Source organism: Electrona antarctica (assembly GCF_951216825.1).
Source record: "Electrona antarctica genome assembly, chromosome: 10".
NCBI lineage: Eukaryota > Metazoa > Chordata > Actinopteri > Myctophiformes > Myctophidae > Electrona > Electrona antarctica.
The window spans coordinates 29,624,196-29,648,687 of record NC_136791.1 but is presented as its reverse complement, the minus strand read 5'-3'; the positions used below and the strand labels follow the sequence as shown (position 1 = coordinate 29,648,687).

General features: G+C 45.6%; 1 protein-coding gene across 2 annotated transcripts in view; it reads right to left on the bottom strand.

The window, feature by feature from the left end:
* Positions 1 to 274: 274 nt before the first annotated feature.
* The window catches only part of prom2 (prominin 2), a 32,922-nt gene continuing 8,704 nt past the window's right edge, over positions 275 to 24,492 (bottom strand). For both annotated transcript variants that reach the window (XM_079512286.1, XM_079512287.1), the window contains exons 3-24: positions 22,625 to 22,689; positions 18,105 to 18,310; positions 17,024 to 17,144; positions 14,735 to 14,798; positions 14,438 to 14,527; positions 12,958 to 13,154; positions 11,870 to 11,944; positions 10,894 to 10,957; positions 10,416 to 10,572; positions 9,865 to 10,017; positions 8,513 to 8,636; positions 8,254 to 8,342; positions 8,005 to 8,089; positions 7,699 to 7,842; positions 6,876 to 6,944; positions 5,660 to 5,752; positions 5,283 to 5,336; positions 4,743 to 4,823; positions 3,301 to 3,369; positions 2,632 to 2,721; positions 1,872 to 1,984; positions 275 to 1,252 (exon numbers count right to left, since the gene is read on the bottom strand). In XM_079512286.1, the coding sequence (XP_079368412.1) occupies positions 1,201 to 1,252; positions 1,872 to 1,984; positions 2,632 to 2,721; positions 3,301 to 3,369; positions 4,743 to 4,823; positions 5,283 to 5,336; positions 5,660 to 5,752; positions 6,876 to 6,944; positions 7,699 to 7,842; positions 8,005 to 8,089; positions 8,254 to 8,342; positions 8,513 to 8,636; positions 9,865 to 10,017; positions 10,416 to 10,572; positions 10,894 to 10,957; positions 11,870 to 11,944; positions 12,958 to 13,154; positions 14,438 to 14,527; positions 14,735 to 14,798; positions 17,024 to 17,144; positions 18,105 to 18,310; positions 22,625 to 22,689 (2,255 nt within the window). In that variant the 3' untranslated portion in view covers positions 275 to 1,200. The remainder of the gene's footprint in view (positions 1,253 to 1,871; positions 1,985 to 2,631; positions 2,722 to 3,300; positions 3,370 to 4,742; positions 4,824 to 5,282; positions 5,337 to 5,659; positions 5,753 to 6,875; positions 6,945 to 7,698; positions 7,843 to 8,004; positions 8,090 to 8,253; positions 8,343 to 8,512; positions 8,637 to 9,864; positions 10,018 to 10,415; positions 10,573 to 10,893; positions 10,958 to 11,869; positions 11,945 to 12,957; positions 13,155 to 14,437; positions 14,528 to 14,734; positions 14,799 to 17,023; positions 17,145 to 18,104; positions 18,311 to 22,624; positions 22,690 to 24,492) is intronic.

The following is a 24,492-nucleotide window of genomic DNA, read 5'->3' as shown; positions in this document are numbered from 1 at the left end:
CACGGGGCAGCACACCTAAACCTAACCTTAACCCTCTCCCAACCCTTAACGCACCCCTCACCAACCTTAATCAGGTCGTTTTAACGCACCCCTCACCGGGGTGCATTGGTTAGACATAAGGTTGGTGAGGGGTGCGTTAAGACGACCGGATTAAGGTTGGTGAGGGGTGCGTTAAAACGACCGGATTAAGGTTGGTGAGGGGTGCGTTAAGGGTTGGGAGAGGGTTAAGGTTAGGTTTAGGTGTGCTGCCCCGTGGGAGGTTAGGGTTAGGGTGAGGGTTTGAGATAGGTTGGGATTAATTAATAGGATTAATGACTGGTCTAACCAATGACTAGTCTAAACTAAGTACTGCACCAACCTTAATCCAGTCGGACCAATGCTATGTCTAACCAATGCTATGTCTAACCAAAGTATGCCTCCCAGTTTTCGGTGAAGAGGTGACCACCGAAACGGTGGTTAGTAAAAACAGAGAGATGTGTTGTGTGAGCGGTGACCACCGCGGCGTGACATCACCTCTTCAACCGAAAACTGGACTATGACTACAGTAGCCCTTAAGATGTCCTGCCTTTGGCTGGGTGGGAGTGAAATGTCCGTTTATGTAGCTAGCAAACCCACTTACGTTAGCTAGCCTAACGCACACATCATTATCAAGTACTACGTGCAACTGGGAGAAAGGAGAAAACCCATGTTCCGTTCACCACGGTTCGCCAACTCGTGGAGTGGACGCGCAAGGCCATCAGTTGCTTGGTGTGCGTACTTGCTCGCCTAGCGGGTCACTCTTGTCGTCAAGTGATGTAAAATTCGCAGTGAACAGTAGGTTTGTGAAATTTGTTGGTGCAAAAGGCATATTGTATGATACGCATATAGACAATTCTACAAAACACTGCAACAGTTTGAAATGTATAAACTTTGGCTCTATTAATACAATACATTGATACAAAAATATTTATTAAATAACAAAATGCAAATTTGAAATGATTTGGGGGGGGGACGTCCCTGCAGATTCCCGTATGCCGTTGTTTCTCTCATTTCTAGTCTCTCCAGAGAGAAATCCAGAGATTTAAATATCCCAAGAACCACATTTCTAGTGCTTTGCAGCAGAGATGAACTATGTGCTTTTAACTTTGAAGTGGCATCTGATATTAAGTGGTCTCGAAGCGCTTCATCAAACGTACCCAGTCGTCTGCTCCACACTTCTTCTCAGAAAGGTTTCATTTGGGCCCGAGGGATGTGGTTCATCGCTATGTGGTTGCTGGTGAGAGAAAGTTAACAGTCAGATGAGTGAGGCATCACACATTCTTGTCCTTGCGTGTGCGTTTGCTTGCGTGTGAAACACGTGTGTGTTGTTTTTGCGGCAGCAATTTTTTTATTTTAGTTTTAGTCATAGTCTCTTGAATAGTTTTCATTTAGTTTTAGTCACATTTTAGTCACCTGGAATGTTTTAGTGTTTAGTCTAGTTTTAGTCGGCTAAATATCATAAGATTTTAGTCGACTAAATCTACAGTTGATTTGGTCGACTAAAATGTATTTTATTGGGCCTTGATGCCGTCGTAATGAGTGTTTTTACACTTGCTGAAAATAGCAGATCTACAAGTAGTAGATCGACTATTTTCAGCATGCAACCAAATGTAAAATGACTTATACTGGATCTCTCATCCACTAGTCCCTTCCTAACATTTTAGTCTAGTTTTTCTTTGTTGACGAAATCAATATATGTCAATATATTTAGTCTTAGTTTTAGTCATCGTAGCTTAGTTTTCATTTCATTTTTATTCCGTTTTCGCCAGTGACAAAAGGCAGTTGACGAACATTTTTCGTCTTAGTATTAGTCGACAAACTCAACACTGGTGCATAAGTAGGGCTATACTCACTCAAACACATCAGATTCATCCATTCTCCTGTAGTACTTGGCCAGCTTGATAGAACATATGATGCTGGGTATGAAGAAGATTAGACACCAGCCCAGACTGAACCAGAAAGCGTTCTGTGGAAGCAGAGTTCAAACGTTGACAGGAAGGATTGTTATGTAACATAGATCAGCTGGTGAAGACGTCCTGAAAATGACATAAAGTGACCTGCCCTGGAGCTCTACTTCTTCACCCATCAGACTAATAGTTTGCTCTGAGTCTACCCAAGCCCCCAGAAGGGCTGTTCAATGTTGAAGCACTCGGCCCTACTGGACAGAGCTAGGACTGCAGGCGGGCCCGTGGATTTAGCACGACGAAACCGTGCAGTTGGGGTTTAACATTGAGCACTTCCGCATTTTGGACACCACATTTTGGTGTCCAAATCGAGAAAATGTGGAAGTAGAGGGTTCTTCCGGGTGCTTCAAAACGCCACGAGCATCTTCCATTGGAATGAATAGCAGGTGGCGGGGCAGTCCGCCTTGTCCTTTATACCTCTATGAGTCTACCTGAGCCTAGGCCTACCTCAGGTGTGCCAAATTAGGCTAACCACAGACCCCACCCACCACTTAGCGAAATGATTAGAACCACAGAACGTAACTCCACCCACTCTTAGCCAGAGAGTGAGGACGTTTTGTGCAGTGCCTCTCAATAGAGACTCGTTGTAAGCTTGCAGATAATTTTCAGCTGTTATATTTAATATAGAGCCCTGAGGGACTCCTCTCACCAGAGACTCCACCACGTTGGTACAGACGATGATCTCTGCTGAGTCGACAGCTCCAGCCACCGGCCCACAGCGCCCCACCTGCTGTGTGATCTACACGGTGCACACACGCACGCACGCACGCACGCACGCACACACAGTCACACACAGTCACACACACACACACACACACACACACACACACACACACACACACACACACACGGTTACTCCTCACAAAATAAGAAAAGGTAGGAAGTATGGTAGGAAATATTGTAAAACTGTATTGTGTTTACAAAATGAACTACAACAAACAAAAATCTGAGAAGAAATGTCCTTTAATAGTTTTCGTCAATTTATTTCAAACATAAGCCTACCATATTGCGTGTATAAAATCTACAGTATCTTGCATGTTTTCTAGCTGCCCAAGTTTTAACACAATACTTTATCAGAACTTGCGAATCTCCCCCCTGACAAATACTCTAAAACCAACACTAAAACTAAACTAAACAAAAAATAATCATAAAATGTATTATTATTATTATTATTATTTTATTAACTAGCAAACCTACTTTGGCAAACCCACTTTGAAAACAAATGAAAAACTATAAAGTGAAAACAAACTCTAAATAAAAACAACGGTAAAATGCTAACTATGATAATCTGCAAAGGTTTGAAGCAAAGTTTGTTTACCGTCAACTTGGCCCAGTCAGCGTACGCAGTGAAGTAACTCAACTGGCACTCTACAAACTCCTTGCTTTCCTAGAGAGAGAGAGATAGAGAGAGAGAGAGAGAGAGAGAGAGAGAGAGAGAGAGAGAGAGAGAGAGACACACAGAGAGAGAGAGACAGAGAGAGAGAGAGAGAGAGAGAGACAGAGAGAGAGAGAGAGAGAGAGAGAGACACACACAGAGAGAGAGAGAGTGTTACAGAACGTACATTCCATGCATTCCTTTCCTGCTTTACAGTGATAGTCATGAGAATCGGTGGAATTCTGGGTAAACCCTCTGAGAGTGAACTGTGACTAATGTGTGATAGTATTGTGATATGTGCTGTGAAGTAGACCAAAGGGGTCTCTCTCTCTCTCTCTCTCTCTCTCTCTCTCGCACACACGCACACTCTAAGGCACGCACGCACACTCTAAGGCACGCACGCACGCACGCATGCACGCACACCCACGGCGCTGTAATATAGCGGAATGCTCCCTTCAGATAGACTGTACAATATTACTTCTCATGGCCTATAATCAGCAGCGCAATACGCCTACTAAATGACCGATAAAGGCATCCCACCCGCTCGCCCCCTTTTGACTGATCCAAACCCTGACATATTGTAGCTGTCGGGTGGAAATATCATAATGTCCAGACCGTTTCATTTTATTATTGTACATAAAGAAAAGTAAAATAGTGAAAAAAGCTGATCTGCAAGCTCACTGCACGAGATTTTCACAAAAGAATCACATCAAATATGGACTTATAGAAATATGACGATACAAAGCTTCTAGCGATATACTTAGTTAATCAGGGCTCTATACCAATGTCTTTGCTGAAAATAGCTGATCTATAATCTCATCTTGAAGATCTGCTATTTCTGACAAATGTTGGCCTCAGAATAGGGGTGCTAGGGTTCATGTCAGTGTTGTTTTTCGCAGCAAATTTTGATTTTAGTTTTAGAGTCGTAGTCTCTTGAATAGTTTTCATTTAGTTTTAGCCACATTTTAGTCACCTGGAATGTTTTAGTGTTAATGTCATGCGATTTTAGCCGACTAAATCTAGAGTTGATTTAGTCAACAAAAATGTATTTTGGCGGGCCTTGATGGAGTTGTAATGGCTGATTTTACACTTGCTGAAAATAGCCGATCTACAAGCTCACGTGAGCTTGTAGATCGGCTATTTTCAGCATGCAACCAAGTGTAAAATGACTTATACTGGATCTCTTGTCCACTAGTCCCTTCCTAACATTTGAGTCTAGTTATCTGTTGTCGAAATTGTCATTACATTTAGTCTTAGTTTTAGTCATCATAGCTTCGTTTTCATTTAGTTTCCATTTAGTTTTCCTCAGTCTTAGTTTCAGTCGACGAAATCAACACTGGTTCATGTGGCTGAGGATCAACTGGTGGTCATGTGACTCTACTCACAGCCTTAATGATCAGCGTTGTGTTGGCGTTGAGAAAGTCTTGAGCTGCTCCCACTCGAGTCAGCGCCTCGCCGACGGTTCCCTGGAAACCACCACCCAAAACAACACAGTTTAGACCTGAGGACGATTCTACAAATGTCTTCTACAGTTTTCTGAAAAACTTATGTTTCTATATCAGTGGTTCTCAAACATTTCATGTCAAGGACCCCCAAGATTATCTGTAATTGGCCGCCGACCCCCATCTGAAAATATGTTGTTTTAGGGCACATTTTCATGATTTAAAAAGAATAGCAGATCTACAAGCTTGTAGCGTGACACAAAGTGACGCACTATGATCTTGTATATATGCTATTTTTGAATAGCTAAAATATAGAATATGGTTAAAGTGGTTAAAATCTAATTGGCATTGTCCTTCAAATAATTGCAATTAATGATTTTCTTTTGTTTTGTGCTTTTCTGTCATAATCTTATGATTATGCAACAAAACAAATGCAATTAGCTCATATAATTGCAATCATATGGTTCTTTAGACTGTACTCACATTGATTTGTCTCAAAACGGATCGAAGTTTCTCTGCTGTCGAGTTGAGCTTCTCCTGTCAACAAACAATTCAGTTTTTTGTTAGTTTTTTTTTTACAGGGGAAAATGGAGAATGTCGGTGAGAAGCATGCAGGAATGGTCTATGGTCTGGGTTTACAACCTCAGCCATTGGGATATCACTGGGCTATGGGTTAAATGGAAACGATACACACATTATTGCTGTGTAAGCAGTTAATTATGGAATTATAGGAATTAATCACCTAATGAATATACACTAGTAACTGTTTAGTACATTCACAGGTGCATTGTGTATTCCGGTACTCCATGTATTTGTTTGCACATTTGTATTTATGGTATGTGTGCTGAAATTCAACTCACCAGCTGTGGGAAGATGGATGTCTCCATTCTGCTCTGGATCTGTCTCAGTTCTTCAGCCTCTCTCCTCAGCTCTGCCTGAACCGTGGGATCAGGCTGTCAGCGAGCAAGAGGCCACAGGTTAGTCATTGGGTTAATACTGGGTATGAGTTGCAGTGGTGTAAAATTGGTCTTCTAAATTCTGACAGTTTTCTGAAAAACCCTATGTTAGTCGTTCTCAAACGTTTTCATGTCAAGGACCCCCAAATATATATGTAATTGGCCGCCGAACCCCATCTGAAAATATGTTGTTCCAGGGAGGGACCCCCCAGAAGCAAAGATTTTAGTTAAAAACGTTCGCTCGGAAAGAATATATATTCATTCAAGATTTGCGCCACATTTTCACGATTTTTCAAAAATAGCAGACCTACAAGCTCGTAGCACGGCACTCGGTGCCGCGCTATGAGCTTGTAGATCTGATCTATTTTTCAATAGTGTAACATAATGCTTAAAACACCAAAAGGGGTTCCTGCCCAGAATGTTTTATTTTCAGCAGCCTACTTTTACTTCTACTCTACACTACATCTCAAAGCAGGCAAATATTATACTCCGATACAAATTGTTTGAAAATATTAGTTATAGTTGCTTTGTTTGTAGATTTGTATTATTAATTATTACAAAACATACAAAAATAGCCGATCTACAGACTACAAGCTCATATTGCGTCAGCTTGTAGATCTGCCATTTTCAAAAGATTTTTACACATTTGAATACATAATGAGTACTTTGCACTTTTGTTTTTTGTTTTATACCAATACCTTTGTACTTTTATTCAAGTCCATTTTGAATTCCAGACTTTTCTACATTGCAGTATTGATACTTTTACTTATCCCATTCTGGGCGGGAACCCCTTTTGGTGTTTTAAGCATTATGTTATACTTTTAGCTATTGAAAAATAGCAGATCTACAAGCTCATAGCGCTACGAGCTTGTAGGTCTGCTATTTTTTTTAAATCGTGAAAATGTTTTCCATATTTTCAGATGGGGGTCGGCGGCATATTGTAATTTTTGGGGTCCTTGACATGAAATATTGAGAACCACTGATATAGAAACATGAGGTTTTTCAGAAAAGTGTCATGATTTAGAAGGCTTTTTTTTTAAAATGTTGACGTTTCCACCTCTGGTGAGGTTTCATTTGCAACAGGTTGTGTGATTGATTGCGTTGTGTGTTCGTTACTCACCTGAACGTTTGCGAGCTCATCTAGATTATCCGCCGTTGTGTTCAAGTCGATGCTGGTGATGTTATTGATCTGAAGAACACATAATTATGGGAAAATGCTTAAAGATATGGATACAAAAGGAATACATCATTGCACATAATAACCACACCAAGAGATCCAATGAAGTACTGTCACCCCATAGACATATGAAAAAAAATAACGGCACTCCATCCATCTTTAATATGAGTAAATATGTCAGTAATTTCTTTGTATACATTTAAGTTATTTGTCCTGTCTGCCCTGTGCAAATTTTTTTTATTTCAAAGCCTAAACACCAAACCAAACGGATATTACATTTATATTCATAATGCTGTCAAAAACATAATTAAATCATTAATCGCAATTACTTAAATCTGTCAACTTAAATCTGTGCTCGTCAGGGACGTGCACACATAGACATCAAAGGGGGCTTCAGCCCCTGCTCTTTTACCTGTCTGTAAAACAAGTGCCCTCTCCAGACCACGATTTACTATGGTAAAAGAAATGCAAATGCCACTCCTTTCCATGCCATGCTGGAAGGCAGCATTCAGGAGAATTGCTTTTTTTCCCAAAGTCTCCTGAACTTGAACACAGCATTTTGCGTTGAACAAATTTGTTTAGAAATCCATGTCGTACACCGCATCTCCAGTAGACAAAGAGTGCTGAGTTGCGACCCGAAAATAGCTGATCTACAAGCTCTCTTGTGAGCTTATAGATCTGCTATTTTCGCTATTTAAGTGCTAAGTGCCCTCTTACGGGATTTCAGCCCCTGCTTCTGTAACACTCTCTACACGTCCTTGCCTACCTGCTGATCCACAGCTTGGAAGTCCACATCGCCGGCCATGTTAGGCAGGCTTTGCAACTGGTCCTGCACCTCAGGGCTCAGCAGCGTGATAGCAGGCAGGGTGATGTTGGCACTGTCGAACATCCTGTAGATCTCCTCTGTGTACTGAAAGGGGGGGGGGGGGGGGGGGGGGGGGACCGGCAGAAAGAATATATAAATAAAATCATACCCGTCTGAGCTTTGCGGTGCAGGCTGTGTGTGTGTGTGCGTGCGTGTGTGTGTGTGTGCGTGTGAGAAGAACATGAACAGGCAAGCAGAGGTGTTTACCTTTGAGACATCGAGCACATCGTCCAGGTCTACCAGCTCGTACACACGCAGCACCGACCATAGAGGCATGTTCTGCTCACACTCACTGCCAACAGGACCAACACAGGACAACCATATCACACTCCATGCAGAAGATGAGCATGTGTGTGTGTGTGTGTGTGTGTGTGTGTGTGTGTGTGTGTGTGTGTGTGTGTGTGTGTGTGTGTGTGTGTGTGTGTGTGTGTGTGTGTGTGTGTGCACAAAACTCACGTGTAAACGTCAGTGAGTGTGAGGTTGCTTTTCAGCCCCAGTGCAGGGCCTAGGTCCAGTCCAGGAATCAGACCGGGAGTATCCATAAGCTGCAAACAAACAAAGGACACTCAGGTGATGCCATCCATCCACCCACCCATAAGGGCCCCATTTGGTTCCAAACTATTATTTAGCTGGGGGACCCAAAGTACCCCTGGTACACCACACATTTGAATTACATTGAACAGCTTACAATACATCAGCGTGTATTGTGTATTACCTTGAACAGCTCTCCGCCGTGCCAGGGTTTACACACCAGCGTGTAGAGGTTCCCTCCCACCAAGAACAGCACCAGCACAACTATCATGAAGAGCCAGGAGAACAGGAAGCTGAAACCTGCACCCCTGCCGTCACATCACAGTTCAAATGGTGGACACGGATTTCAGACTTCAACAATTAAGAACTTGTACCCTATAGAGCGTTGCAGTCCCGCCCCCTTTCATGACGACGCCAGGGCCCAGGAAATAATTCCCAGTGCATTTTTCCCATAGACATTTCAAAAAGTATTTATTTAAAGACCATATAAGCGTCGTACAAAGCCAACTCGAGTTGTGACAAATCATGACAACAAACACAATATTTTGGACCAAACAAATAATTACAAAAAAAGTGTTGTAACCTGCCGTTTTCTTCTTCTTTCTAATTTCTTGTTCGGCCCGAAAAATTGTGTTTGTTGTCATGATTTGTCACGACAAGAGTTGGCTTTGTACGAGGCTTAAAAGGTCTTTAAACAAATACTTTTTGAAATGTCTATGAGGAACATGAACGGGGAATCATTTCCTGGGCCCTGGTAGGGGGCAGGACTGCGACGCTCTATAGCCTCCCTATTCGGGGGATTAATTAGCTGCTACACAGCTAATTTGGCGAAAAATAGCTGTGTAGCAGGAAAATACAGTACAGACCTAGTACAGAGACCTGGGGAACTCCAGTCACACAGACACAAAGATAATTTATCAGCTTGTTTTCCAGTTCCAATTTTGTCTACTTATTTTATTTGTTTCATCACGTCAAAGTTCACTTGTTTATCTTGTGTATTTTACTGTTAATTATTTTTAAGGTGTGACAATAAAGTTCGTATTCTGAAAAGATTAATGATTTTTACATTTTAATATAATTTTTAATTTAATGTAATTTTTACTGAAAACAATGGTTGGAACGGATTCAGCACCCCTAAAAACCTCACAAGCTCATATTGGTCAATTTTAAAATGTCCTGCTTTTAGCCTATAGGCCCTCCAGGTACCCCAACATTGATTGGCTCCCACAAAGTTTCGCAAGGGAGTTGGCTTGGAACAAATTGATATGTGATATACTGTAGTAGACACCTTTATGAAAGAAAAGGATACCGGAGAACTAGCCAGTTTACCAAGTCGCCACGGCAAAAACTCTAAACATTAACAACTATCCTCTCTCTCTCAATTCAATGCAGTTTAAATGAAGGTGAAGTAAAACTAAAATGCACAAAATCGCACCGGATCGAACCGGATACCAAAGAAAGCTAGTGGTAAGCATTATTTGTTTTTGCAGATTTGTCACAACTTTTGGTCATTTTCCCTATTCTAGAAGGACTCACATCATCAGGAAGGTGCCAGCGAAGTCTGCGCAGCAGGAGCGATCTGTGGGGTCGGCTTTAGGCTCCAATCCACACGGGCCCACCAGCAGACCCAGTACGTTACACACCACCACCAGCAGAACCACACAGCACACCGCCACGCCCACCGCCCACCTACAAGGAGCAGCAGTTCCACCACACATACATACCGCATGTCAAAGTCAGTGTGTGTGTGTGTGTGTGTGTGTGTGCGTGCGTGCGTGCGTGCGTGCGTGCGTGCGTGCGTGCGTGCGTGCGTGCGTGCGTGCGTGCGTGCGTGCGTGCGTGTTGAAGTGTTAACAGCCGACCTGATGTACTCTGCTCTCTCCACCTCAGGAGTGTACTCAGTGATGTCTGGTGTGTGTGTGTGTTTGTGTGTGTGTGTGTGTGTGTGTGTGTGTGTGTGTGTGTGTGTGTGTGTGTGTGTGTGTGTGTGTGTGTGTGTGTGTGTGTGTGTGTGTGTGTGTGTGTGTGTGTGTGTGTGTGTGTGTGTGTGTTGTGTACTGTGTGTGTGTGTGTGTGTGTGTACTGACCTGATGTACTCTGCTCTCTCCACCTCAGGAGTGTACTCAGTGATGTCCGCCTGCAGCTGGGCCAGAGCATCGGAGGCGTTGGTTAACGCAGAGACGGGGAATTCGCTGGTTACCTGGGAGATCTGGGCTCTGATGTCCGCCAGTTTGTTCTTCGACTCTATATAACACACAAACAAAAAGAAACACAACAAGTATTATTATTTCAAAAACAGCGAGAAAAAAAGAAGCTTGTAGAGCTTGTATAGGTCTGCTATTTGCGCTATTTAAAAAAATATATATACAAATAATAAGAATAATTTATTGGTTTTTCTTTTGATTTTGTTTTATGCCAAAAAATAAGCATGTCAGCAAGTGGTTAAGGACACCTGCATTTTTTAACACTAGCATCTATGCAGGAGGGATTCATCAAATGAAACAAAAGCCTGCAAGAGTGTATAGTTTATGAGAAGGTAGGCTACATTATTCTGCATATACTCACCCTGAACTATATCTTTGGTTTCATTGGTGACCCTCTGTGGAATGCTGTCCAAATAGTCCTCTCCCTGGGAAAAGCACAGCTTTCTGATCATGCTTGACAATTATTGGCCACATTCAAATTCACATCCTAGTTGGTGACTGCAAGTTATGATTGCCTATACAGGGCAGTCTATGCCAATATATAGGGTATGGGCATATACTAATGACATCTCCATATATGGGCATAAAGGGGTCACAGACACCCCCCCGACACTACAATTCACACATATTGGTCGGATCGGCGGTGAGACAAAGGTGTTAGGGCCCAAACTCAGCGTTGTCCCTGCGGTGTGATATGTCTTGTTGCACGTTGACCCACGTTGACCCTAGTGATTCAATGCATGGAATTCAATGGCCCAAACCACACCAAAGGGTCGAGACGGTTTTAGCGTTAACTCCTTGCAACCGTTTGGACCCAAGGAGTTGCATGGTGACCCTTTGGTGTGGTTAGGGCTTAGATGTGAGGCACCAACTCTCTAGTATGTAAAAGACTCGATGGAGTTCACGAAGATGATTCAAGCCATTCAACTAACAGATGAACAGTGTTCCCTAGTGACCATCCTCCAGAGCATTATATGGGTGTAATAAATTGGCTTTATCAGAAATAGCCAATCTGGCCTGGGCCGTGGCTCAGCGGTCACGGGCACCTTGGCATTTACTGCATGTCTTCCCCCCATCTCTCTCCCCATTTCCTGTCAGCCTACTGTCTGTCCCTCTATAAAAAATATAAAATAAAGGCGAAAGCCAAAAAAAAAAGAAAAAGAAATAGCCAATCTACAAGCCAAGTCGCAACGCTTGGCATATATCGTTGTCTGAGCTTTATATGTAGATCGGCTATTTTTGTCAAATGTTCCCAAAGGATATGGATGCCGGAGTTCAAGTGGTTATAAGGTTTAATGACATTGTTACAGCGTCACGTCCAGAGTGATGTCACCAACCTGCTGGAACTGAGAGTGCAGGTCAGCCTTCATCACCTCATCCACTGCAGACTGGAACTTACTGAGATTGGGTATCTATGGAGGACACACACACACACACACACACACACACACACACACACACACACACACACACACACACACACACACACACACACACCATGGACACACGCATGCATGTACACACACGCACACGCACACGCACACACACACACAATAACAAAAAAGAAACATTTAGTTATTTAAAAAAAAACATTGTGACACCTTGCACTAACAGCAGGGGGCAGCAGATATTTCAGAGGAGTAGAGGAGAAGTGATGAGAGGAGAGGAGAGGAGAGGAGAGGAGAGGAGAGGAGAGGAGAGGAGAGGAGATTCCATGACATCACAGCTCATGTCAGTGGCAGTTCTATGTCTTCACCGTTGTTTCCTGTTGCTCAACTCTTTTGCAAACCAGAGGAACAGGCACTTTTTCACCCTTTCAAGTACTCTCTGGAACACTTCAGTACTCTCTGGAACACTTCAACATTAATCACCAAATAAGGTTCTTCAGAAAACAACACTTCCGTTCAACAAGCAATATCCAGCTCGTTCAGTTTGCAAAGTGGTAAATGGTGCATTTTAAATGGTGCATTTTATATAGTGCCTTCATCCAAGGCGCTTTACATAGATTGTGCATTACATTCACCCATTCACACACACATTCATACACCGATGGCGGCGGAAACCATGCAAGGCACCAACCAGCACATCAGGAGCAATTAGGGGTTCAGTGTCTTGCTCAAGGACACTTCGACACTAACTCTGGGGGAGCCCAGGTTCAAACTGGCAAACTTGCGGTTACCATCCAGCCACTCTACCCCTGAGCCACTGCCGCCCCGTGGATCAAATCAATCTGAAGCTCAAGCTGCATTTGAGCTTGTATAGGTTGACTAGTTTAGCTACTTTTGACCATTTTTGGATCATTTTCACCTGAAATGACATGCCCCAAAACCAAAACACTACACCATGCAGCAGGTCGAGAGTGGTAGATAGAACAGCTCAAAGACTTCAGAGTGAAGAAAGGCTCTCCAATAAAATGTGTTCTCACATTGACTGAAGTGTCCACTGTGACTTTTTGAAGCTCGGGCTGCAGTTGCAGGCAGTCCACGCAGGTCGGCTTGTGGATGGTCTGGTTGAGGCGTTCCTTAACCTGGCTGAAGTTGGCTTGGAGCAGCTCTGCACTGGACTCCAGCTGGGCCAGCGACGAATTCAATTCATTCAGGAGAGCGCTGGTGCTGACAGCCTCTGTAGCAACAACCACAGGGACGTGCAGAGAGTGTTAGAGGGGACGGGGCTGAAATCCCGTAAGAGGGCACACTGTTGGACAAAGACATAGTGAAAATAGCAGATCTACAAGCTCACAATGAGAGCTTGTAGATCAGCTATTTTCCCTGGCAACAACACATACCAGGTCAGAACTTACTGTACATACAATACAGGCCTACTGTAAAGCATTCTCAACATGGGTCCCTGGGGGGAGGTTCGCCAGACGCCAGGCACCCTTACTGGTCTGTAACTGTGTAGAAATGGATAAATGTAATATCTTACTGGTCTGTAACTATGTAGAAATGGATAAATGTAATATCTTACTGGTCTGTAACTGTGTAGAAGTGGATAAATGTAATATCTTACTGGTCTGTAACTGTGTAGAAATGGATAAATGTAATATCGTTTTTCGGGAAAGGGATGTAGTGAACTCAATGAATAGCGAAATAAATACTGTTGCTGTTTTGTAAGTAAATGGCTTAACTAATTGGATGGCAGCTTTAATGCTGCAATCTGCATCCACGTTTTTGGCGAATAAGATTTTATTTTGACCAATCTGTACGGTAGAGTATGCGCCATTAACAAAGAACAACTGACAACTTATTTGGTCCCCACTCCTTGGTTGTTTTTGTCTCACTGTATATTTGCAGTTGTGTTGAATCTGTCCTGTGCATTTTACAGAGAAAATTGTGTGCACATCTTATATATAAAATAAAACAAATTGCCTGATAAAAACCTAAAAGGGTCGAAATGTTGTGCCAGTATGTTTTTTGGAGCTTAAAAACGGCGTGCAGATGTTTTTTTCCTCTCCTTGATCCTCCATTTTATCCATCCTAGAAGCAGTGAGCAGCTGTTGTTTGTATCTCCCGGGGAGCAGTTAGAAATTAAGCGTCTTGCTCATGGACACATTGCCGAGGCCCAGAATGGAACCTGGGCTTCTAACCATTCAGCGTTGGTCTACCTGCTCTTCTAGTGAGACATTTAGATTCTGTGGACCACTACTGGTTGACAAGTGCATGCTATTGCATGAAGCTCAAAACACACTTAAGCTTTTGCCCAAATTATGTTTTCTTCTGTATTAGCGCGGTAGTAGAACATTCGGCAGAAATGACAGACTGCAGCTTTAATATTTTTGCATATTTGCTATTGCAGGCATCACTGGTTTCCACATTTTTAATATGAGGATTTTGGACGGAGAAGCCTCACGTGCAGTCGTGCACACAGCAGTGCAAACAGGATGATGCAAGGTGAGAGGACTGTACCTTGGGCCAATATTTTAACTGAGTCCAGCGCTGGGATCACAGGTCCTTCTATGCTTTTCCGGATCTCTGTGCCCACCTTGGGGCCAATAGCTGACAGACGCACGCACGCACGCACGCACGCACACCACACACACACACACACACACACAAACACACACACACACACACACACACACACACACACACACACACACACACACACACACACACACACAATGACAGGCAGGGAAATATTACATACTTTTAAATGGCACATAATTACAGCATTAATCACAGTATTAACTTCCCAAAACTCACTGTTGAGGTTTTCGCTGACCTCGTCGACAGTCTTGTAGCTTTCGGTCACCACATGGTCAATTTGCTGGGAATAGGTAAAGGGGAGGGGGGAAGGGGGGCAACATAATCAATTACACTTTTGCATTTAGCTGTCGCTCTTATCCAAATTAAGCAACATACAAAATTACAATTCGGACCCTAGTCACAAGTTATAGTGTTATTTAATATTTGTAATAGGTGTGTTAGTAATTTCTTATCCAAATAAAGTCAGTCAATTAATCAACACAAGTAGAGTGCAGAGAACAATGTAGTGCCTCAAAGAAGCTATGATAATAACCAGGTAAAAGAATACAAGATAATAACACACACTCAAAAATAACAATGTAATTATGCAACAAACGTCATGTCGAGTGACTTTATCTAATCACACCTGGCAGCCTTGCAAACCTAAAGAACACAGACAACAGAACCTCTCTTTCTCTCTCTCTCTCCAGCTGTAGGTGGAGATAAGTGTATTGACACAGCGGGGGCACAAGTCAAGTGCATGACAAATTGAGGGTCACTTTGAAACATCACACAAAAGCCACTCACAAACACAAGGATAAAAGATCACATGAGCAGGGTACTTAATGTGACTAATCCTATACAGACACTAACAGGGTTGTTTATAGAACCGCATAAAACAACCTCAATCAGTCGTGGACAAAATAGCCTAATCCTGGTTGGTAGTTGTAGCTTAGTGGGTAGAAAGGCTGTCTGTGTGGAGTTTGCATGTTCTCCCCGCGTCCCCTCGGGTAGGTACCCTCACAAAAAACATGCAGTAATCCTGGTCTCTAAACTGTCTCCCCCTGGCCAGCCGGGGCGCCTGATGGAGGGGAAAGGAACTGGTTGGAATAACGTGTTCCTTCCATGCGCTACGTCCAACCAGGGAAACTCCCCCCTGTCAGGTGTAAAGGAGCGACTTGGACACTCATGCATGAAGGAAGCATGAGTTCAAGTCTGTTGCTCTCCCCAGGTTGGTGGAGGGTGTGTAGAACCCAGGATCACATTAGATAATTGACACAGGGGTGAAAAATGGGGTTACAAAATCGTGGGATAAAAATTATATTAAAAAAAAAAGAAAGGCTGTCTCGTAATCAGAAGGTTGCCGGTTTGCCTCCCTCATGCCCACCGAGTAAAAGTGTCCCTGAGCAAGGCACTTAACCCCAGAACCGCAGATGATTATTGAAACCATGGAAGCCTGGTGGCCAAATCTGGCATTGCAAGACGTCCGCCTTTATAATACTGCACATGCTTCTATACCGTCTGAATAGCTAGTAGTGCGTTACTGCACCTATTCATTGAAATTAATAGGTGGGGGCGGGGCCATCCGTTCTCTGGAATATTATGTTATTACTGGAATAACTCTATGACTCTATGTTTGATGCCATTTAAGCATCAAACATAATGCCTAAAAGAGATGCCATGTTTGGCTGCTCAACAGGCTCACGCGTCAACATGTTGTGAGCTTGTAGACGCTTGTAACGTTTCAACCTATGTGGTCTTCATCAGAGTCATGACTCTGATGAAGACCACAGGTCTAAACGTTAGTCGTTTGTATACTAGCACCTAATAAAAGGCTCTAAATGTCCGTGCTGCTCCAGTGTCCTCTCCTCCTTCTGCAACATGTGTCCTTGTTCCTGTGAAGCACCGGACCAGCCGTTCCAGGCTTGAGGCGTGCTGGTAGACTCCCTTTGTTCCTTAGACCTTGTGACATTTACTAACAAAGGCCTTGTATATAGCGTGGTGTTCCTGAGGTGTCGACAGGGACGTGCACATATAGACATCAAAGGGGGGCTTCAGCCCCTGCCCTTTTACCCGTCTGTAAAACAACTGCCCTTTCCAGACCACGAATGTAGCGTTTACTACATGGTGAAAGAAATGCAAATGACACTCCTTTCCATGCCATACCGGAAGGCAGCATTCAGGAGAATTGCTTTTTTTCTCCTGAACTTGAACACAGTATAACAAATTTGTTTAGAAATCCACTGTCGTACACCGCATCTCTATAGCTAAAGAGTGCTGGGTTGCGCCCCGAAAATAGCTGATCTACCAGCTCTCAACGCGTCGCAGCGTGACGCATTGTGAGCTTGTAGATCAGCTATTTTCACTATTTTTGTCCAAAAGTGTGCCCTCTTACAGGATTTCAGCCCCTGCCCCTCGAACACACTCTGCACGTCCCTGAGGTGTGTCGGCTTACCTGCGGTACAGCAGTGAGGTAGGTATGAAGGTTGTTCATAGTGCTGTTAAGGTTGAGGTGTGTCGGCTTACCTGCGGTACAGCAGTGAGGTAGGTATGAAGGTTGTTCATAGTGCTGTTCAGTTCCACCACACCGTGGTCAACGCTTGAGTGGAAGGTTTCGTTGCTTCTGAACATACAGATGTTTCCTGCTCTGTAGACATTAACAGGGAAACGATTATAACGGGGGTTTGTGGACACCGGTACGGCGGTACATGCACCTTCTCTTCCACACAGCCAAGCTGCATATGACAGCTGAGCAAAGTAAAAACAATGACCTATAGACAATCACGTTTATCTCACACACATCAGGTATATTTTCTAAATATGAATTCAAAGGACCATGTCGGGGACCACTTTCACTGACAAAATAACTAATTTAACGTTACAGAATGTGCCTGAACATATTTTTCAACTGGTATCATTAAAAGCCATCTTCATGCTACAATTCCAGTTGGATATGCAGCAGCACGTGTAAGTACTTGTATGGTCCTTACAAGTAAGGATATGCAGCACTTGTCAGTGACTACTAATAATTTCCTAATAATAATGACTCAACCAGACAACCCGGTGCACTTCCTCCTCTTGAGATTCTAGATTCCTTTTTCTGTTGAATTTCTTGACCTCCAACTTGTCAGTAAATGACTACATGGACATCATAGGTCACCACCAGGTCATTCACTTCCCGGTTTCTCAACTAGTAGAAAGAACATTTTAACAACAATCCTACATTACTAAATCCATGGTCAGGGACCACAAGCAATACCTCCACAGACCACCAGTGGTCCACGGACCACCTGTTGAAAACCCCTGCTTTACAGGATTCAAATAAAGAAATAACAGATCTAAGTTCAAACTCAAAGCGTGCCGCGATGCAATGCGTTTCGAGCTTGTAGAGCAGTTCTTTTTGCCACTACATACCAAGAGATGGTATGGTGATAAGAGGTTTCTGCCCAACAGCAACAAGCAATATTGTTGCCTATGCAACATTTTTTGAAGACAGGGGCAATTCTTTGGCTCTGGAAAACGCTAGAGGTCAGAATTAGACTGGTGTGGTCCTTAAAACCATTACATAAAACTGTAGAATATATAGATGCGATTAAAGCGTACATACAGAATGATGAGTGTGGTGAGGAAGGCGCTCCAGTACAGAGCTCTCCTGCAGCAGTTGGTGCTGCCGCTCTGCTTCTGGTACATCTGGCCTCCGCAGTTCCCACAGCAACGGCAGAGCGTCAGGAGGAAGCCCACCAGTGGCATCAACACTATGTAGACCACCCCTATGGCCGCACACACCAGGAAGCCAACCTCGTACACTAAGGACTGAACACACACACGCACGCACACACGCAGCGCATGCACGCACGCACACACACGCATGCACGCACACACACAGAGACAGACACACACAGACACACGTAGAAGCACACACATGCAAAAGAGCACACATGTATGAACACACACAGACAAAAACAACATTGGGTTATTTCCAGAGATACAGAAATATCATATTATGCAAATCTAATTTTGAGATGTAAAGATGCTATATGATTCTAGGAGTGACAAAGGCAGGACAAGAAAGACACTAGAGGATCAGCTCAGGTTAGAAGGTTTGGGGATACAGCACGAAAGAGTGAGGTTGAGGTGGTTTGGACGGGAGCATACCTATGTTCCCCAGGTTCTATGTTCCCCAGGTTCTATGTTCCCTAGGTTCTATGTTCCCCAGGTTCTATGTTCCCCAGGTCCTATGTTCCCCACCATGCAAAAAAGGTTATTTGTTCCCCACTTAGAATACATCTAAACCTATAACCAGAAACCTAACCTAGTAATTTTAGTAATTCTAGTTACTTTTAGTAGCAAATTCTGATTTAAGCTCAGTCTTTGAACAATCCATTGAACTTTAGGCCTGCCTAGGCTACTTAAACTATCTAGTCTTAGCCAACTAAAAATTAACACTGGCATAAAATAAACTAAAACATAAATTGCTCAGACTCTACAACAAAGATGGCAAAAACAAACATTATTTGTTCTGTAATTATACATAGAATTGTATAGTACAAAACACTGAAGTCCTTAATCCAGAAACCTAACGCTAACCCTAAACCCTAAGGTAAGTGGGGAACATAGAACCTGGGGAACATAGGGATGACCCCGTTTGGACATGTGCAGACAGAGGAGGGAAGAGGCCGGGGGCACATTGGGAGAAGGATGCCGAATATATGGGCCGGGGAAGAGGAGAAGAGGAAGGTCAAAGAGTAGTAGGTTTATGGCTGCGGTCGGTGTGAGAGGACATTCAGGTGGGGTTTATGGCTGCGGTGGTCGGTGTGAGAGGACATTCAGGTGGGGTTTATGGCTGCGGTGGTCGGTGTGAGAGGACATTCAGGTGGGGTTTATGGCTGCGGTGGTCGGTGTGAGAGGACATTCAGGTGGGGTTTATGGCTGTGGTCGGTGTGAGAGGACATTCAGGTGGGGTTTATGGCTGTGGTCGGTGTGAGAGGACATTCAGGTGGGGTTTATGGCTGCGGTGGTCGGTGTGAGAGGACATTCAGGTGGGGTTTATGGCTGCGGTGGTCGGTGTGAGAGGACATTCAGGTGGCAGCAAGGAGTCACCAAGGAATACGCAGAAAGCAGAACCAGGTGGAAACAGATGATTTGCTGTGGTCGACCCCGGTGGGAATTAACAGGAAGAAGAAGAAGAAGAAAAGAGTGCAGATATCTCATGAGAATGCATCACACATTAAATGGCTTAATTCACTTTTACTGTAGTCTGTATTCCTGAATCCTACTGTAATAGACTGCAATCACAATGGCTGTAAGACTTTTAGTATAGTAGCTAACACTAGTATAGATGTGCAGTATATAGACAGAGATGCCCTACATTCACCACTTAAGCCCTATATAAATACCACATTGTACAACAAAGAGCTGGTAGTTTTCCTTTTGGACGATTTTTGTGTCCGCCTATAATGCCCCAAAATAGGGACACCAGGCTCAAAGTGCTTAAGCGTTCTCACGTTACTTAAGTTGCTCCGGGCTGTACGAGTTTTAGTAACGCTAGAAGACATTGAAAGCTTATACAAAGGTTAATGTATGGAAAAATACATTCAGATTTCTCATGTTACTGGCTCTTAAGGGGCTTTGGGTTAGGAGTGTCTGTCACATTTAAAAAGGTGTGAGTTCCCACGCACACACTGCCTCCTCCCCACGCACACACTGCCTCCTCACCACGCACACACTGCCTCCTCACCACGCACACACTGCCTCCTCACCACGCACACACTGCCTCCTCACCACACACACACTGCCTCCTCACCACACACACGCTGCCTCCTCACCACGCACACACTGCCTCCTCACCACACACACACTGCCTCCTCACCACGCACACACTGCCTCCTCACCACACACACACTGCCTCCTCACCACGCACACACTGCCTCCTCACCACGCACACACTGCCTCCTCACCACGCACACTGCCTCCTCACCACGCACACACTGCCTCCTCCCCACGCACACACTGCCTCCTCACCACTCACACACTGCCTCCTCCCCACGCACACACTGCCTCCTCACCTCCCCACGCACACACTGCCTCCTCCCCACGCACACACTGCCTCCTCACCACTCACACACTGCCTCCTCCCCACGCACACACTGCCTCCTCCCCACGCACACACTGCCTCCTCCCCACACACACACTGCCTCCTCACCACACACACACTGCCACCTCCCCACGCACACACTGCCTCCTCCCCACGCACACACTGCCTCCTCACCACTCACACACTGCCTCCTCACCACGCACACACTGCCTCCTTACCACGCACACACTGCCTCCTCACCACACACACACTGCCACCTCCCCACGCACACACTGCCTCCTCCCCACGCACACTGCCTCCTCCCCACGCACACACTGCCACCTCCCCACGCACACACTGCCTCCTTACCACACACACTGCCTCCTCCCCACGCACACACTGCCACCTCACCACACACACTGCCACCTCCCCACCCACACACTGCCTCCTCACCACACACACTGCCTCCTCCCCACGCACACACTGCCTCCTCACCACACACACACTGCCTCCTCACCACACACACACTGCCTCCTCACCACACACACACTGCCTCCTCACCACACACACACTGCCTCCTCACCACACACACACTGCCTCCTCCCCACGCACACACTGCCTCCTCCCCACGCACACACTGCCACCTACCCACACACACACTGCCACCTCACCACGCACACACTGCCTCCTCCGTCCTCCCCACGCACACACTGCCTCCTCCCCATGCACACACTGCCTCCTCCCCACGCACACACTGCCTCCTCACCACACACACACTGCCTCCTCACCACACACACACTGCCTCCTCACCACGCACACACTGCCTCCTCACCACACACACACTGCCTCCTCACCACGCACACACTGCCTCCTCACCACGCACACACTGCCTCCTCACCACGCACACTGCCTCCTCACCACGCACACACTGCCTCCTCCCCACGCACACACTGCCTCCTCACCACTCACACACTGCCTCCTCCCCACGCACACACTGCCTCCTCACCTCCCCACGCACACACTGCCTCCTCCCCACGCACACACTGCCTCCTCACCACTCACACACTGCCTCCTCCCCACGCACACACTGCCTCCTCCCCACGCACACACTGCCTCCTCCCCACACACACACTGCCTCCTCACCACACACACACTGCCACCTCCCCACGCACACACTGCCTCCTCCCCACGCACACACTGCCTCCTCACCACTCACACACTGCCTCCTCACCACGCACACACTGCCTCCTTACCACGCACACACTGCCTCCTCACCACACACACACTGCCACCTCCCCACGCACACACTGCCTCCTCCCCACGCACACTGCCTCCTCCCCACGCACACACTGCCACCTCCCCACGCACACACTGCCTCCTTACCACACACACTGCCTCCTCCCCACGCACACACTGCCACCTCACCACACACACTGCCACCTCCCCACCCACACACTGCCTCCTCACCACACACACTGCCTCCTCCCCACGCACACACTGCCTCCTCACCACACACACACTGCCTCCTCACCACACACACACTGCCTCCTCACCACACACACACTGCCTCCTCACCACGCACACACTGCCTCCTCACCACACACACACTGCCTCCTCCCCACGCACACACTGCCTCCTCCCCACGCACACACTGCCACCTACCCACACACACACTGCCACCTCACCACGCACACACTGCCTCCTCCGTCCTCCCCACGCACACACTGCCTCCTCCCCATGCACACACTGCCTCCTCCCCACGCACACACTGCCTCCTCACCACACACACACTGCCTCCTCTCCACACACACACTGCCTCCTCCTCACCACACACACACTGCCTCCTCCCCATGCACACACTGCCTCCTCCCCACGCACACACTGCCTCCTCACCACACACACACTGCCTCCTCTCCACGCACACACTGCCTCCTCCTCACCACGCACACACTGCCTCCTCACCACACACACACTGCCTCCTCTCCACGCACACACTGCCTCCTCCTCACCACACACACACTGCCTCCTCCTGGGCAAAGACATATTGTTCTTACTGCTCTGATGTTGTCTCTGTCTGACAGCGCTTGTTCAATATCTTCCACAAATGTCACGATCAGGTCTAAAAGAAATGGAAAGAGAAAGGTTGTGAGAAGAACAATGTTAACAAACTTTTTGTTTTTCTGTACTCATGTATATCGCCGCTGTCGGGCAGAAACCTCTTATCTCCATATTTTAACGTTTTGTGTTTTTGTAAATTAATGCTGTACTTGATCATGATAAAGCATCAAAAAAGTGTAAAAAGTAGCAGTACATCTGCTACTTTTGCTGTTTTGAATTTTAATCCTGAAAAGACTTTTGGACATGAAATACTATTTTTGATTTGTCTTTTGGTAATAGTGAGGTGTGTTTCATGTTTTTGTGAAGAAGCTATATTCGTCTTGGGGATTAATTCCGGAACACACTCACATTGATGTGTGTGAAATGCTGCAATGTTGATTAATGTGCGCTGTGAGACAGAGACCGAGAGACCACAACCCCAATGTCTCTGTTCTGTCTTTGTGCGCACTGAGCTTGGGTTTCTAGCCTTTGGTGTGGTTGCTACACATTGACCACAGGGACACTAGCGTCCCATGTACAAACAGGGATGTGCAGAGAGTGTTAGAGAGGCAGGGGCTGAAATCTCGTAAGAGGGCACTTTTGAACAAAAATAGCAAAAATAGCAGATCTACAAGCTCACAACGCGTCGTAGTAGTTCAGCTATTTTCGGGGTGCAACCCAGCACTCTGTATTTACTGGAGATGCGGTGTAACGACATGGATTTCGAAACAAATTTGTTCAACGCAAAATGGTGCGTTCCAAGTTCAAGAGACTTGGAAAAACAGCTATTTTCCTGAATGCTGCCTTCCGGCATGGCATGGAAAGGAGTGGCATTTGTGTGTAGCAAAGTGTTTCAATCAATCAGTTCGACGTTTGTTTTTATATTTAATTACATTCGTATGGTTTTATGCAGAAGATTAGTGGCCGCAGTATGAGGAAGTAAATATTATTTATAGGTGGAAATCAAGCCCTCCTGGTGTCCCGTAATAACTAGGCAACCATGGCCGGCTTTCAGAGAGATTAGACTCCCCGTCTATTGTCTCAGTTGTTATGGATATTCTCCACACAACACAGACGCTGATTGTGTGGAAGGGGGAACTGAGCAGAGGTGTGTCGTCATTGTTCAGGTGTTCTGAACTATGGCTGTGTGGGGTGGGGGGGGGGGGGGGGGTTGAGGTTACTATCTGGTTCCTCCTTTTGGTCTCAGGCAGCTTGCAAAAGCCCAGTCAGGACCAGATCTGTGTGTGTTGCATTGAACCACTTAGCTTAGCCCAATATACTTTGTATACAACAAATTGCAAAAATGGGCCGATGTACAGTTCATTTTGTTCAAAGCAAAGGTGTGGCAACTGCAAACCGTACACATGAACCACAACAAGCATTCAAAAGAAACACAGTTCACCAGCTGGCGTGGAGCTAAGAATGAGTGGGAACCAGCTGGCATGCTCAGGTTGGTGAGCACATGGTGTAAGCCCTGCTCTTAATGGCCATCATCCTGTGTGTGTGTGTGTGTGTGCGTGTGTGCGTGCGTGCGTGCGTGCGTGCGTGCGTGCGTGCGTGCGTGCGTGCGTGCGTGCGTGCGTGCGTGCGTGCGTGCGTGCGTGCGTGCGTGCGTGCGTGTGTGTGTGTGTGTGTGTGTGCGTGCGTGCGTTCGTGCGTGTGTGTGTGTATTTGTGTGCGTGTGTGTGTAGGGGGGATTAGAGTGAGAGAAAGAGAGCGGGAGAGAGAAAAGGTAAATGTGTGTTGAGCTTGGACTGACATGCAATGAGGAAGGCTTTATGGGGATGTGGAGTTTACTTTGAAAGGATACGCAGCAGCGCTGCAG